The sequence below is a fragment of the Artemia sp. Qi Xiang Cuo genome, chromosome 20 (genome assembly GCF_049724085.1).
Source record: "Artemia sp. Qi Xiang Cuo chromosome 20, ASM4972408v1, whole genome shotgun sequence".
NCBI classification, from domain to species: domain Eukaryota; kingdom Metazoa; phylum Arthropoda; class Branchiopoda; order Anostraca; family Artemiidae; genus Artemia; species Artemia sp. Qi Xiang Cuo.
Genome location: NC_142813.1, coordinates 18683561 through 18700746, shown reverse-complemented (window position 1 = coordinate 18700746; position 17186 = coordinate 18683561). Strand labels below are relative to the sequence as shown.

General features: G+C 35.9%; 1 protein-coding gene across 1 annotated transcript in view; it reads left to right on the top strand.

The window, feature by feature from the left end:
• NELF-B (negative elongation factor B) overlaps positions 1-17186 on the top strand; it is a 93993-nt gene that overhangs the window by 974 nt on the left and 75833 nt on the right. The window contains exons 2-3 of the mRNA XM_089105720.1: positions 10579-10866; positions 15477-15659. Of these exons, the coding sequence (XP_088961846.1) occupies positions 10579-10866; positions 15477-15659 (471 nt within the window). The remainder of the gene's footprint in view (positions 1-10578; positions 10867-15476; positions 15660-17186) is intronic.

Here is a 17186-nt window from a genome sequence, read left to right as displayed (position 1 = left end):
TAGTTTTGCATGCCAGATGTCATTTTGGTGGTATGTCTCTGCATGCATTTCAGAACTTTTATTTTTTTTAAATATAGGAAGGCTACAAACATTCCAGATTTGAGCTTGGGTCAAACTAGTCCTTTTTACAGAAGACTAATGACTTTGGAGAAGCAAGTAGAAAGGGTATGCTTTATCAGCTTGTGAGTTGAAGTAGCATCAACAGTAGACTTCTTAGCATGGGTACAGAACTTTAATTCATTGTCAATTATGACTCTAAGATCTTGCCCATCATTTATAGAGGAGATTGGGTGGCCTGAGAGAAAATTACCAAGATTTTTTTGCTGAAGTGAATGACAAGGCACTTGGCAACATTGAATTCATGAAGCCAAGCTTCAGCCTATTGGCCAAGCAGTCCAAGATTACTCTGTAGAAGAAAATGGTCTTCACATGACAAGGTTGGTCCATGATGCTTCAAGTTGTCAGCATTAATTTTTAGAAGTTTAGTTTCTTAAATTAGTTTAGAAGAAGAAAGAATATAGTTACCAGAGCCATCAAATAGTTGAAAATACTGAGATTGCTGGTGAACAAAATCAAGGATCCAGAGCATGGATTTCTCTTCAAGCTTGATTGCAATTCATTTGTGACGAATTTTCTTAAAAGCTTTAGAAGAATATCAAGTAACTTATTGATGTGGTTATACATTTCTAGGAGATTGATATCAACAGATCCTCCATAACAAAAGCCATGCTGTGAGCTGTGGAAGAGATTATTTGCTTCAAGACACTGGATAGCTACAGAATTGACTATTCTTTCTAGAACCTTAGCAACCACTGATGTCATGCTAATAGGTTGATAATTTTCAGCAAGGTTCTTTCTACCTTTCTTAAATATTGGAAAGATATGAACAGTTTTTGAGTCTGGTGTTAGTTTATAAAGATTCAATGATAAGTTGAATAGCAAAGAAAGTGGTTAAGACAAGATTGTTTGACATTCATGTAGGATACAAGAATGAATGTGGTTAGGACTAGCAGATTTGTTAGTTTTAAAGGACATAAGTTCCTCAAGAACTATTGTATCAGTATATCAGGAACATCTGTTGCAACAGGTAAACCATATTTGAATAGTTTGCCTACAGGGTATGAAATATATACTCAAAATTGTATATATGCAATGAATTTTTGATTATTTTAACAAACTGATAATTCAATCATAGGCAGCATGCTAGCACTGCTTAAGTAAAGAACAATGTGTTGTTTTTTGGTTCTCTATACCCAGCACTTCATATCAAAGGAGTTGTCATAGAAACTTCAAAAAGGGCTCATTCGATTGGAAATTGGAGTGGCTAGTGCTCTTTTTAATAGTTGAAAGTGATTAGAGGGCAACTAGCCCCCCCCCCCATGCCCATCATTCCCACAAACACATCCAATCAAAATTTTGAGATAGCCATTTTGTTCAGCATAGTTGATTTCTTGATAGAAAATATGTTTTTGAGGAGGACACTCCCCCACAACCCTCAGGGCAAGGGGTTTTAAGTTATGGCCTGGGGGCATATAAGGTTTCTATAGAAGGAGTTGTTGTAGAAACTTCAAAACAGGCTCATTCGATTGAAAATTCAAAGGGCTAGTACCCTTTCTGATAGTTGAAAGTGATTGGAGGGCAACTACCCCCCCACCCCACGCCCATCATTCCCCCAAATATATCCAATCAAAATTTTGAGATAGCCATTTTGTTCAGCATAGTTTATTTCCAGATAGAAAATATGTTTTTGAGGAGGACACTCCCCCACAACATTCAGGGCAAGGGTTTTAAGTTATGCCCTGGGGGCATATAAGGTTTTATAGAAGGCATTGTTGTAGAAACTTCAAAACAGGCTCACTCGATTGGAAATTCAAAGGGCTAGTACCCTTTTTAATTGTTGAAATTGATTGGAGGGCAACTAGCCCCCCCCCCCCCACGCCCATCCTTCCCCCAAATATATCCAATCAAAATTTTGAGATAGCCATTTCGTTCAGCGTAGTTGATTTCCAGATAGAAAATATGTTTTTGAGGAGGACACTCCCCCAAAATCCTCAGGGCAAGGGTTTTAAGTTATGCTCTGGGGGCATATAAGGTTTTTATAGAAGGTGTTGTCTTAGAAACTTCAGAAAAAGCTCACTCGATTGGAAATTCAAAGGGCTTGTACCCTTTTTAATAGTCAAAAGTGATTTGAGGGCAACTAACCCCCCTCTCATGCCCACCTTTTCCCCAAACACATCAAATAAAAATTTTTAAAGTTTTGGAAATTAGGTCTTTAAGGATGATAACCCCTCCCCCCACAACCCTCAGGGCAAGGGTTGTAAGTTATTCCCTGGGGGCATCTAAAGTTTTTATTAAGAACATTGTCATAGAAACTTCAAAAGGGCTCATTCAAATGGAAATTGAAAGGGCTAGTGCCTTTTTTAATAGTTGAAAGTGATTGGATAGCGACTAACGCTCCTCTCATGCCCACCATTTTCCCAAACACATCAAATTAAAATTCTGAGATATCCTTTTTGTTCAACGTAGTTGAAAGTTCTGGAAATTAGGTCTTTTAGGATGATAACCCCCTCAGAGCCCTCAGTGCAAGGGTTGTAAGTTATGCCCTGGGGCATAAAAGGTTTTTATTGAAAGCATTGTTGTAGATACTTCAAAAGAGCTCATTTAATTGGAAATAGAAAGGGCTAGTGCCTTTTTAATAGTTGAGAGTGATTGGATAGCGACTAACGCCCCTCTCACGCCCACCATTTTCCAAAACACATCCAATCAAAATTTTGAGATATCCATTTTGTTCAATGTAGTTGAACGTTCTGGAAATTACGTCTTTTAGGATGATAATCCCCTCAGAGCCCTCAGTGCGAGGGTTGTAAGTTATGCCCTGGGGGCATATAAGAACGATGTTGGCACAATGTATTATTTATTAATTTTTTTTTCTTTAGAGCAGGGCACTTTGTATTGAAGAAGTTGTCATAGAAACTTCGAAAAGTGCTCATTCAACTGGAAATTGGAGTGGCTTGTGCCCTTTTTAATAGTTGAAAGTCATTGGAAGACAACTAACACCCCTTCAACACCCACCATTTCTCAAAACACATCCAATCATAATTTTGAGATAGCCATTTTTTCCAGCATAGTTGATTTCCAGATAGAAATTGTGTTTTTGAGGACAGTCCCCCTTAGGGCAAGGGTTGTAAGTTATGCCCTGGGGGCATATAAGGTTTCTTATAGAATGCTTTGTTGTAGAAACTTTAAAAAAGGCTCATTCGATTGGAAATTCAAAGGGCTAGTGCCCTTTTAAATAGTCGAAAAGTGATTAGAGGGCAACTAACCCACCTCTCATGCCCACCTTTTCCCTATACATATCCAATCAAAATCTTGAGATACCCATTTTATTCAACGTAGTTTTAAGTTCTGGAAATTAGGTCTTTGAAGATGACCACCCCCTCCCCCCACAGCCCTCAGGGCAAGGGTTGTAAATTATACCAAGGGGGCATATAAGGTTTTTATAAAACGCGTTGTCGTAGAAAATTAAAAAAGGCCTCATTTGATTAGAAATTCAAATGGCTAGTGCCCTTTTTAATAATCGAAAGTAATTGGAGAGCAACTAACACCCCTTCCACGCCCACTATTTCCCCAAACACACCAAATAAAGATTTTGAGATGGCCATTTTGTTCCATGCAGTTCAAAGTTCAGGAAATTATACCTTTGAGCAGGACACTCCCCTACAGTCTTCAGGGCAAGGGTTATAAGTTATGCCATGGGGGCATGCAAAGTTTTTATTGAAATCTTTGTTGTAGAAACTTGAAAAAGGGCTCATTCGATTGGAAATTCAAAGGGCTAGTGCCCTTTTTAATAGTCAAAAGTGATTTGAGGGCAACTAACCTCCCACTCATGTCCATCTTTTCTCCAAACACATCCAGTCAATATTTTAGATAGCCATTTTATTCAACGTAGTTGAAAGTTTTGGAAATTAGGTCCTTAAGGATAACAACCCCTCCCCCCACAGCTCTCAGGGCCAGGGTTGTAAGTTATGCCCTGGGGGCGTATGAGGTTTTCATTGAAAGTGTGGAAAATTCAAAGGGGCTCATTGAATTCGAAATTGTAAGGGGTAGTGCCGTTTTTAATAATTCAAAGTGATTGGAGAGCAACTAATACCCCTCTCATACTCACCATTTTCCCAAACACATCCAATCAAAATTTTGAGATAGCCATTTTGTTCAACGTAGTTGAAGGTTCTTTAAATTAGGTCTTTTAGGATGATAACCCCCTCAGAGCCCTCAGTGCAAGGATTGTAAGTTATGCCCTGGGGGCATATAAAGTTTATATAGAAAGTTGTTATAGAAATTTCAAAAAGGGCTCATTTGATTGTAAATTGGAATTGCCCTTTGTAATAGTCAAAAGTGATTGGAGCGTAACTAATCCCCTTCTCACGTCCACCATTCGTCCAAACACATCCAATTAAAATTTTCAGGTAGCCATTTTGTTCAATGTTGTAGAAAGTTCTGGAAGTTAGATCTTTGAGAGTAACACCCCTCAGCACTTAGGGCAAGGGTTATAAGTTATGACCTGGGGGTATATAAGATTTTTATTGAAAGTTTTGTCGTAGAAACTTCAAAATGGCTCATTTGATTCGAAATTGAAAGGGCTAGAGTCATTTTTAATAGTTGAAAGTGATTGGAGAGCAACTACCGCCCCTCTCACGCCCACCATAGACCTTAGGGTATGGGTTTTTAATTTATGCCCCGGGGGCATATAAGGTGTTTATAGAAAGCGTTGTCGTTTCCAAAAGGGCTCATTTGATTGAAAATCGAAAGGCCTAGTGCCCTTTTTAATAGTCGAAAGTGATTGGAAGGCTTGAAATTTTTATTGTAAAGATTGAAGTGGGTATAATGTATTATTTTTTGTTGTTGTTGTTGTTTAGACCAGGGCACTTTGTATCAAAGGAGTTGCGTGGGAACTTCGAAAAGGGCTCATTCGATTGAAAATAGAAAGGGTTGATATCCTTTTTAATAGTCGAAAGTGATTTGAGGGCAACTAATCCCCCTTCAACTCCCTACCTCCCACGCCAACCCTCCCATTTCTGCTCTTAAATTTAACCAAATCAAAATAGCGTAAGTGTATCCAAGCTATCAAAGAAAGTAAACAGATTTTTTTTTCCAAATGGTATCAAGTTTTTCATTTCAGGACAACTAGAGGAGGTATGAAACTAAATTAAACAGTACTATTTGTGTCCAGATTTTTAAAAAGGTGTATGTGGTTAAAAATTGCTGAAAATTTTTCTCCAGCATACAAATAGCAGGCCAAACTATAAAGTCTTAAAAAAATTGAAAAGATTTAAAGTATTATTTTCTTTTTCCCTGAAAAGACTGTGTCAATATAAAACAAACAGAAATTAATTAAAAAAAACTTTCCACAAAATAAGTTTTTCAAAGAAAAGTAAAGAACTCCATTAAACAAAACATGAGCAAAAATAAAATCAAATAATCTACCAAGCGTGAAACTACCACAAATCAGCATCGACAAATAAATGAAACCCAAAACGAACAGAAATTACAATTATTAACCCAGTCAAACTCAAAACGAGCAGAAATTAACATAAGTTGGGCGCCAAACCCCTATGCCTTCCCAAGGCCAGAACAAAATTTGCATTTTACTGAAAAAATACAAATGAATGTGCATTGTCAGTTTAACACACATATACTGATATTTAGTAATCAAAATGTTAATATTATTTGATTTATTAAAGTTATAAAAGTAAAAACATTTATATGTTTTGAAACAATGAAATTTAGGACTTTTAGATTTTTAGATAGTTTAAAGAAGGAAAATGTGGCTTTTTGTGTTTTAAGATGTTATTAGTGTGGTAATGCCATTTTAAATTGCTTGTGATGGTAACTTTATAATACTAATCAACATTTCATGGGGGATTGGGTAGATGAAAGAAGGTGGAATCTTAAGGAAACTAATTGTTAAAATTGTTGATAAAATTATTGACTGTCATACCATTAGTTATAGCTTCATATCATATTTTTTCCAGGATATCCATTTGGCTTCTTTTATAATTTTTAAAATGTGTGTCTAAGACAACTAATCATCAATAAAATTTATCAAGGAGTATTATGCAAGGAATGAAATAGGGCCCATTTAGTCAGAGACAGAGTTTACAGATAGAGGGTAATAAATGTAGAACTTAAGTTTTCAAATTGCAGCTGGTCAATATTTGGGATTATCTTTGTTTTCAACCTCTCAGCTGAAAAGTTTTTGTGTGATTTGGAGAAAATAGGAGCAAGTGTAACAGTTCAGACATCTTCAGAATCTTGCTTGTTACCTTTCTTTTTTCATGGGAGTAATAAAAGCTAATTTCTTAGAATTTGGGAACTTACCAGCTGTGGTAATTTCATGGAAAAGTAAGAACAAAAGTTTTAAAAAGATTGTTGGCAAAGGCTTTGATTATTTCCATTGGGTCTGTCTTTGTGCAGTGTTTAGATGTAGGGAATAATGAAAGCAGCAAAACGTAATCAACTTAAGAGGATGGAGGAAACTTTTGGATCTTGCCCTTGCCCATATGTTGTCATTGTAATGTTACTGGTTGGAGGTATTAATTAATTTAGGAAAAAATAGTAACATAAAAAAAAAATAGTATTCGACTGGATTTTTTTACATGGGAGTAGACTTGAGGAGGAAGTCTTATGAATTAAAAGGGGTTATCAATTTTCATTAGGGAAAGATTGAATATGTTGAAAATCAGGCTATTGATGTTTGTAACAAGGAACCTGGGAAAGTAAAATTATGGACAGCAGGTAGGTTTCTGAGATAATGCTAACTTAACAGGGTGTAAAATTGAGATGGAGATAATGTGTTAAACAGCTGTTACCTGGTGACTGCTAAAACTGGAAGGACTGAAGCCAGTAATGTCTGTCAAAATCAAGCCCATGGGCGGGGGAACCTTCCTGGACATTTGAAGCCCAAACCATGTCTACTTTTTAATCAATTGTCTATCTTTCGTCAGTTTTGTCTAAAATTGTGATCGTTGGCGACTTTAATGCTCCTGGTATAGATTGCTTATCACACAGTACAACGTTATCTGATTTGAGTTTCAGGCATAAACTAGTACAGACACTTGGTGATAGCTTTCTCCATCAGCATGTTACTGAGTCCAATAGGTTTCGAAATGGAATGAATCCATCTACCTTAGGCCGTATTATAACTAAACCCAACGCTCACCTAGAGATTTTGGAATTTCTCCCTCCTCTAGGTAAAAGGGATCAAGTGGTATTGCCTTTCTACGTTAGTGTGATCATTCCGTTAAATCAGAAGTCGAAATTGTTATATGAATATTCTAGAGGTAGTTATGACGAATTTAGAGATTTTGTACATTATGTTGATATTGTTAGTGAGCTTCAGCGTTGTTCTGTTGATGTAGATATAGCTTTTGAGTTTATCCGTGAAGTATTAGTAGAAGGATGTGAGAAGTTTATTCCAAGGTATACTATTAGAGAGGGTATGAAAAAACGTAATAATCTGCCAAAATTTGTCCTTGAAGCAATATCTGCGAAAAATAGACACTGGAGAGCTTATTTATCAGCTAGGGCTGATGAATCTTGGCATGCTTGCAAGAGGGTGAGAAATAGGGCAACGATGATCCTGCGGTCACACACTGAGTCAGTGGAATCGTCGATAACTAGTTGCGCGCAAAGTTGTCCAAAAGGTATTGGAAGTATGTGAATAGGGGCAAAAAGAGCAGTCGCCATCGTCCACGGTCTTCAATGACCCAGTCACTGGTGAAACTGTTGATGATGATAAAAGAAAAGCAGCTATTTTTAACGAAACCTTTTCATCTGTTTTCGTTAATCCTGCTACCCATAAGATATCTAATTTATCACTGGCACCAGAAGCTTCTGGGTTACAGAATGAGTCACAATATGATGGCTCTGATGTAGCGCCTGAGCTCGTCCAAAAAATTATTGACGAGCTTTCTGTTGATAAAGCCCTTGAAATAAAGGGTGTCTCAAATGTTATTCTGTGAGAACTGGGTTCTTATTCAGCGGCTCCACTCGCATTTCTTTTTAATCTTTATTTGTAGTCTAGTAAGTGCCCTGATGCGTGGAAAAAGACAGTCACAAAACCCCTTCACAAGGCTGAACCAAGGTTAGATTTTACGAATTATCGCGCTATCTCGAACATGTCGATTTTTTCGAGAATTATGGATTAAGTAATTGTGTATTGGATCCAAAATTATTTTGAAAAAAATAAATTGTGGAGCATGGCACAGCATGGTTTTCGAAAAAATCGATCGTGTAACACGCAGTTAACGGAAGTAGTCAATCGTTTTCAAAAGATGGCTAATTCAGGCCTAAAGTTTGATTGTATTTATATTGATTTTTGCAAGGCATTCAATAAGGTTTCAATATTCTTGCTGGTGGAAAAATGTCGAAAGTATGGGATTGGATGTAGAAGCATGACTTGGATTAAGGATTACCTAACTAATCGGACACAGAAAGTGAAGGTTGGTGAGGCACTATCTGAAGGGTGAGGAGTTTTAAGTGGGGTCCCTCAGGGTAGCTGCCTGGGACCAGTTTTATTCTGTTTATTTATACATGATTTACTGCAGGTAATCCGACACAGCACCATTAAAATGTTTGTGGACGATGTAAAGCTATCCAGAGGTGTCACCTCCCCGGTTGATGTGACACTTCTACAGGAAGATTTGGAAGTATTGTTCAAATGGTTTAATTTAAATTATATGTTTGTTAACCAGAAGAAATGTCATGTGATGCATTACTTTGCGAAAGATGTGGCATACCGGTACTTCATTGGTGACGTGTCGGTGTGCCCTGTTAACTCTAATAGGGATCTCGGTGTTATTTTTGCTGATCAGCTGAGGTTTGATAAGCAAGCATCAGCTGTTTCGCGTAAAGCAAACTATGGTTTGCTTTGCGTCAAATGAGCTTTCAGAAGGTTTAACCTGAGAAGTTTTACCACATTGTATAAGACAATGGTGCGCCCTGTTGTTGAATACTGCTCATCTGTGTGGTATCCGACTAGAAAATCTGATTCACTGGTGATTGAAAAGGTGCAAAGACGAGCGTCCAAATTTGATCCCTATCTGAAATACCTACCTTATGAGCGGAGATTGAGTAGCCTGAGCTTACCATCTCTGCAATTCAGAAGGGACAGAATGGACATTGTCAACACTTTCAACATCATAAAGGGTATTGACCATGTGTCTTGTGAAGATTTCTTTGAGTTCAGTCATTATCCATCAACGCGGCAGAACTCTTTAAAATTGTACCAGCCATGGGTATCAAGGAAAGTTGGACAGAGTTCCTTTGTAAGTCGTTCAGTAAAATCATGGAGCACGTTGCCCCACCAATTAGTTTTGGTGAATAATGTTGGGGCTTTCAAAAAATCATTAATTGAGACCTCTTTTTATGAAAGGCAATACCTAGGACCATGAAAAGTATATTTGCTGTACTGTATCTTCGTTTTTGTTTTCTTGTTTTATTAGGGAGTTTATAGTTTTTGTTTTCGTTACTTATAAGTGTTACTCTTGGTATATAATTTGTTCTATATGAGACCAGTCTATGGTTTACTCTATTTCTGATTAAGAAAAAAATAGGTCTGATAATGCTGACAACTTTGCCCCCCCCCTTCAAGCCAACCTCAACATGAATGTTAGAGCAACCAAAGCAATGATCACTGAAAAAAAAGGATACAATTATTAACGTAATCAAGATTTTACATGGGCCTAATATACTTTCTGAGAGGTAAAATATCAGCATTATCACATTAAAACTGGCTATGAAATTTAAAGGTTTTTAAATTTCAAAACTGGCTAGGAATTCCCAAATAGCATATTGTAGACTACGGATTGAAACATGAACATGGTTTGTGCTTCACATGTCCGGAAGGATCTCCCCCCCCCCCCCCTGGGCATGATTTTTAGTGACATTACTGGTTTCAGTCCTTCCAGCCTTGGCAGAGTACCCCCAAAATATCATGCCTTATGGCTAGACACTGGGGAGGAAAGACAGTAAACGAAATTAGTAGTTGTAGGACCATATTTGTGGATAGATATTAGGAGACTTACTATACTCAAGGACTCCACCAGTAGTGTCAATTCAATAAATTAGGGGGGTGGGTTAATTTTGTTTGTTCTATTCAATTTGTTCCAGTCAAAATATCAAAAATGCCATTTTGAAGGAAAATACAAAAAAACTATTTTTCTAACTAATGGGCAGGGTGCAAAATAATTTTGCGGGGAATTCCCCCTCCTCTGCCAATTCTTTTCTCTGGGCACCATGAAAAGATTGCCACTACTACCTCTTTGGGGAGGGATATGCAAGGATCTTTTGGAAGGTGGTTTGGAGAGAGGGGCAGGGTTTGTTAAAAATACCAAAAGGATATTTTAGGGATAAGGTTTTCAATATACCAGGCGCTTTGAATCAGCCTCAGGAGGGAAAATTGTTTCTCCTTCTCTTCTAGTACGTAGGTTTGCTTATATAGTAAGCTAAGATTATTTGTTTCATTGATAATTAAGCTATTTTATTTAAAAATTACCATATAATTTCCACTTGTTTTAGATCGAAAATGGTATATTACTACCATCACTCCGTCCAATGTTACCCCTTCTGGATATGCACGATATCAGACGCTTGGATTTTCATAACTCAGTCATGGAAGAACTCAGGGAGAAGCTTTTGAATCAAATTGCAGAACTTGGAGAGAAAGATGATCCAGATAAAGAGAAGCGTTTGAGAGAACTTCTGAAGAAAAGTTTTCCTGTAGTGAAAGTGAAACAGCTGAGACCAGTTGTCCTGTCAGTATTAAAACAACTTACTCACATTGAAGATAAATATCTGAAAGTTTTAGTAAGTCTAATTCATAATAAAAAACAAAACAAAAAAAACTAGAAGTATCCACTTTTCAACTCCTCATAATACTTCATTTTGTTCATTCATGTCCAGGCAAAATTGAGCTCTATCTTCTTCTTCCTTTTTTGATTGTGGACTTATAAGTTATAACTATATAGGTTTCTTCTTTTCATCTAACGTTAATCAGTGGGTTGTTAGAAATTAATGTCATATGTTTGTTAAATGTAATCTTTGTTGATAGACACTTAAAACATAAGGTCAAGTATTTAAATATCAGTTCTTTAGTAAAGATTAGGCTCTCCTCGGCTTTTATAGGAGAATACGATCCTCTGGGGATTTGAAATCATGGCACAGAATAAGTTGAGCTTCTTTCTTGTGGGAAGAGCCAACACGGTTCTCAAAGAGAGAAAGGTCTATGGCTTCATTGCCACCATTGCAGATCCTGCACAAGGGGGAGAAAGAGATTGAGCCCAATTTTCGTGAATGAATTCAAAGATATACTTGATTCCTTTTTAAAGTATTTGAAAATGTCTTTAAATAATATTTTGAAGCTTTTTAAAACATTTTTTGAGTAAGGTAAGCATTATAACACTTCTGAATGATGTTTCAATTGAATATTTATGACACTAATTTTGAGTGACTGGGTTTTTTGGCTCAGTACTATTTACTTCTTGTCTTTAACAGCTTTTTTCTGCCTACTAGAACTATATAGTTTTGCTGAACATTGGTAAGATGTGAAATATTGAAATTGTGTTTTGAAATGTGGACTTTGGTGGTCACAAAATGTCTGGGATCCTTGATTCTTTAGTCAAGCCTGACAGGTTTTTTAATTTTCAAAAGAAAATTCTGTAACTGCTACTACTGTTAAAGGACAATTGTTTCATGGTTAAAGCAATAACTGCAACCTAGTAAAGGAAAACCAGGGCCTGTAATAACAAAAAGTTTAAAATGTGCTTAAGAAAAACTGCCTAGTTAAAACAAATGACATTCAGGTGTTATTCAGGGATTCAGGAATTATAACTGTCATTGTGAATAAATTTTATAGTAAGCCATTTGAAAACAAATTTACAGGAATTTTAAAAAAGAGCCTGAAACCTCTTAAAAATGTTGTTCGGTCGCCATGAAAAGTACACCATTGGATTTTCCATTGTTGAAAACCTAATACAAGTAAATTTCAGTCCCCACCCTAACAAAAATGAAAGTCACCTTTTTTTGCTTGGGTAGCACTGATATGTCATCTTTCTTTTCTTTTTTTTTTGTCACCGCTAGTTGGGCACTGGAACATCATAGAGAGCTGCTTAAGGGCTCGTTTAACAGCTAATTTCTTCATCTATGAAATTCTTAAAATTCAATCTATAGCGCCATCAAAGTGCCTTATGGCTTCCAAAAAGTGAACTTTGGGTATCATTTCTGGATTGGAAAGGCTAGGAAGAATATAAAGGCTAGCATCATAATCTTCATGGTCGAAAAACTTAAAACTTAGGTTTAAAATCCCCTTCTCGTATACTCTACCTCACAGCTCCTGTAATATTTTTCATAAATCGTTTGCTAACTAACCGAACTAGGCTAGTTTTATTGGTTAAGCTAATTCTAGGCTAAGATACTGGTGTTAATTTGCACAAATTTTGTAGGGGGAGGGAAAGCAATTTGTGGTTTTTCCGTTTCTTCAATGAGAAAATTGAAAAGGGGTATTTTGCTGTGAAAATAATCCCCAAAACTTATTTTCCAAAATATAGGCGGGGTCAACAAAGTAGAGGGCATAGCCACCTCTACATCCCCTCTCCCCAGTTGATGCCACTTGAATAGCAAGCAACTGTAACATTGTGGAGGGATCTCTATTACCCACATACCATGAATGAGTAATAAGTCTGCGAACGTAGATTAGAATATTGGAAGCTACAGTGATGACAGTGGTTTAGTATGGTTGTGAAGCGTGGGTGATCTAAAAAACGGAGGAGGATTTGCTAGGTGTCTTCCAGAGAAATCGCCTACGGATTGTTTTGGGTACCCCACCGACTGCCCATATCTCAAGCTGTAAGCTGTATGAAAATGCAGTTCAATCCCACTTTCTAGGGCTATAATGAGAGGCAGCTTGAGATGGTTAGCGCATGTTCTGTGGATGAACGATAACAGATTGCCAAATATCGCCCTTGTCGGCCAAGCGTCTAGGGCCAAACAAAAGGGAGGCCGTTTCCCAAATGGGGTGGAAGGATTCGCAGGGAAAGGTTTAAAGGAAATTGGAACTTTTTTGGGAGGGTGTAAAGAGGGAGGCTTTGCATAGATTGGGATGGAGAAGGAGCGTGCTTAGTTGTGTCGGCCTCAGGCTGCTTGATGCTATAGTGAGATGTTAGTAGTTGTATTAATTTTTGATCATTCATGGGTAAGATAGTACGGTTAATTTTTTTTTGCGCAGTTGTTCGTAATCGAAATCTACTTATTGCGGCCCATGCACTTATATATTAATGTATAAATGTTAAAAAATTTCCCTGTTTTAGCGCTTAATTGACTAAACTGGTTCAATTGAGGTTTCGTAAATTTATGAACAGTCGTTCATAATTGCGCTCCAACTACAGTTCTTTCTGAGGGTGTGTGCGGGGGATTGGAAAAATAACATCATGGCACTCATCATGAGAACTCTAAAGTTACTATCTACAAAAATACAAAATTTTGTTTTCGCCTTGAGAAGGAAGGTCGCGAATCTAGACCTTCCTGGAGTAGCAATAACCCAATTGAACCTGTAATATGTCTCTACGAATATGAATCGACTCAACCAACTTATGATTTATATAAATACTTGGCTTATATTAAAATGGCACTAAAAAAAAAGAATAAAAATGTCCCTTAAAGAGACAACAATATACTTAGTGGACGCGTCCTCGTTCCCAAGGGGTTGACTAACGGGGCATCAAGCTATTAGTGCGGGCTTCGACTTATTTGAGAACGTTAGACAAAGTCCACCAGAGGATCTTTTTTGTACCTACCTCCCCCTCCCCCCTGAACAAAAAATCCTGGTTACGGCTCTGATCATGAGTTTTCCTTTAGTATTTTATTCCTGGGGTGACTGTGTCGTTCCAGTGGTCGTGTATTGGCGAAAGAGTGATCATTAAAATTTAAAGATCAAATGCCCTGTTATGTATCAAAGGGTGATGACGCAACAACAAAGTGCCCATTTCTGGCATTTTGTCCCACAAAACAATAGTTTTCTCTAAGCAGGGTTGAATTTCAATTAGGTGAAAATCACGTTTTGGACTAGAACTTTTAAAGGGATATATCCTCCAAGACATATATGTATCCCCCTCCAAGAGCAGGTTTTGAGAAGGGCTTGAATACTATTTGGTTTAATGAAGTAAGTTTAGATTTTAGACACATCTACCTAAAAACTAGTTTTTCGTGACTGGTTTTTTGAAAACTGCATAAAAATATGGCCCTGAACTGGGTACGGGGGACTTCAGTGTTTATGATCCAAAAGTTCCGATTAAGAACGAAGCTGTAGAAATTGAAAATCGACGCCGTTCTTTGAATTAAGAAATATTTTAGTCCTTTTGAAAGGTAGTTTTAGCTACCTTAATGATTAAGAAAAAACGTAAGGTAATATACCTTTTAGTCTTATTAATGTTTTTCATTATTAGCCATTGTTAAGTTATCGTTTGTTATTTGTATTTTGGCATTTTCACATGGTTGCCACTAGATGGTTCACAGACAACATCTACTCTTGGGCTATCAAAAATAAAGTGGCAATTAGTTTTTATAGAAATTGGTAAAGTTTCAAAATCTCCATTATGTGTACTTTACAATAGTTATCTTTAATGAATTTGAGTACTTGTCAAGTTCAACAATTTTCTCTTACAGTCAAAACCATGTTTTTAAGTGCCAGGAACTGGTACAATACCTTGTCCAGTTGGATTCGTTTCTACTCATTCTTCACAGTCGTTCCTTGGGTTCGTAAAGTTAAAGAACATAGCCAAAATAATAAAAACTCGTTTTAATTTTTGTCGTGGTTTGAGATCGTGGTTGCTGATGACGATTGTCGAGTGTACAGTCAAAATTTGTGAAAGTTTGCGATTTTTCATTTTCAATGCCTTGGAAACATAAAAATGCAGAAAAATAGAAAAATGCATTTCTAATATAGATTTTTAAATATAGATAGAAAAAAAAATAATTAGGAAGTTGTCGTCACCCGCAATTATCATGTTTTTAGGGAAGCTTTTTTTCTGTTTTCGCAAAACTTAAGCAATTTTTTTCTAAAAAAAAATTCTAACTGTCTGAGGTTTTAGGTGCATTTTTTTTATGGTGAACAGAAAAAAAAAATCAGAATTTGTCTATCGCCAACAGTTTTGTGTTGTGTTACTTTTTGTTTACTTCTGATGGTGTAGTGGTGTAATCTGTGCAGTTATTTAGGCCTTACAATTTCTATATGTTATTTTAAAAGTGAAATTATTAGTGAACTCAGATGCTATATTCGATGTTAAGTCCATATAAGAACGGTGAATAAAATTCATCTTTTTTTTTTATTTAAAGTTAAGCCCATTTATTTTGAGTTTAGGTAAATCTTGTTAATTTCTTGTTTTTTAGTGTTTCCACTATTCATTTCAAAAATTTTCCATCAGGTGAAAGATAGAGAGCTATACAACGAATGTGACACAGTTGTCAAACGCCAGATATGGAAGGACAATCAAGCTTTATTTGGAGAAGAAGTCACTCCAGTTTTCAGTCAATATATTAAAGAGAAAGAAGAAGTTCTTTTCAATGTTGAGAATTTGACTAATTCTTTTTTTAGCCCTTCTCCTAAGGTTTGTTGGCAAGCTTACTTTCGTTTTGCTTTAGTAACTAATGTTTTTAACATGAATTTTCCAGTGTTACGAGATACTTTGTATAAGAAAGCTGATAGCATACCAGCAAAAAACTAAATACAACAAAAGCAGAAATTTTTTGGCTAAAATAAGCTGAAGAAGACCTAATTTTTCAACTAGGTTCGCTTTTTTAAATGTGCTGATTTTAAAAATTGAATGCGCAAAAGCGTGAAAAAAAGTCCAAATATTGCAGATGGGCCTCTTCTGGCAACAGTGGTCTATTCTCTCTTTGGTATAGTAGAATCATTGAAATTAGCCTTTAGTATTATTGGGTGTATTTTAAATGATTAATAACCTTAGATGATTGTTTGAGATTGCAAGTTTTGATAATTCTCTTTGGATTTGTGATTTAAATGGGATTTATGCGATTCATTTTGTGATTTAGTGGATTTATTTGAGAAAAAATATTTTATTTCACAAATAAACTGCTAATATCCTTCAAAATTTTCTTTAAAAAAATATTTAAGCTAATTCATGAATATATTTCATAGGGTTTTATATCCTCTTATTTGAAATTACGAAAGACCGTATTTGAGCTCTTTTTAAATTCTAATAACCCTCTTTACTGTATAAATTCCACAATTTTTTTTAAAAGAAGAGTAAAGGAGTACATTAAACCCAAGATAAGTGAAAATAAAGTGAAATAGGAATTCAAGTGTAAAACGAACATTAATTACTATCACTAAATTACTGAATCCCAATGAATAGAAACTGCAGCGAAAAGAGGTAGAATTAACATCTCCCATGCTTTGTTAAGACCATAACGTCACTTGGGCTTTACTGAAAAAAAAACTTATTTTGAGCTGTGAGTTTTTATTTGTCATAATATCAACAAAAAGTAAGAAAAGAGGATAAAATCATCATCTTAGCCAAGATTACTGAAAAGATATGATGAAATGGACATTGACAGTGTAATATATATTGATATTCATTTCTGAAAGTCTCAGAATTTTTTATTTATTAATGTTATAAAATAGAAAACTTTTAAAATGTATTTTGTTGCTTTAAAGTACCAATGACGTTCTGGGCTTTACAAGACATAGACGGCGTTCGCCCTACTCCTGTTTGCTGTTTTTTCTATTCGTTTTATGTTTAACTTGATTACTTATTCTAATTTCTGTTCGGTTGGTTTCACGTACTTATAGCTATCTATGTTTGTTTAAGCTTGAATTACTATTTGACTATATTTCTGCTCGTCGTAGATTTAATGCACATCTTTACTTTTCTTTGAGTAACTTCTTTCCTGAAACAAGATTTTTAAAATCTGTTCGTTTTTGCTTGAAGCAGTCTTTTTTTTACTGGGTAATATAAGGAATAGTTGTGAAACATTTTCTGTTTTTTCTCCTTAAGAATCAAGTTTTTGACTTGCTATTTATTTATTGGACAGAATTTTGCAACAAAATTTTGCTAATATTTGTACTATAGAACTTTAGATGCATAGCTCGTGGAAAATTATTCAAATATATG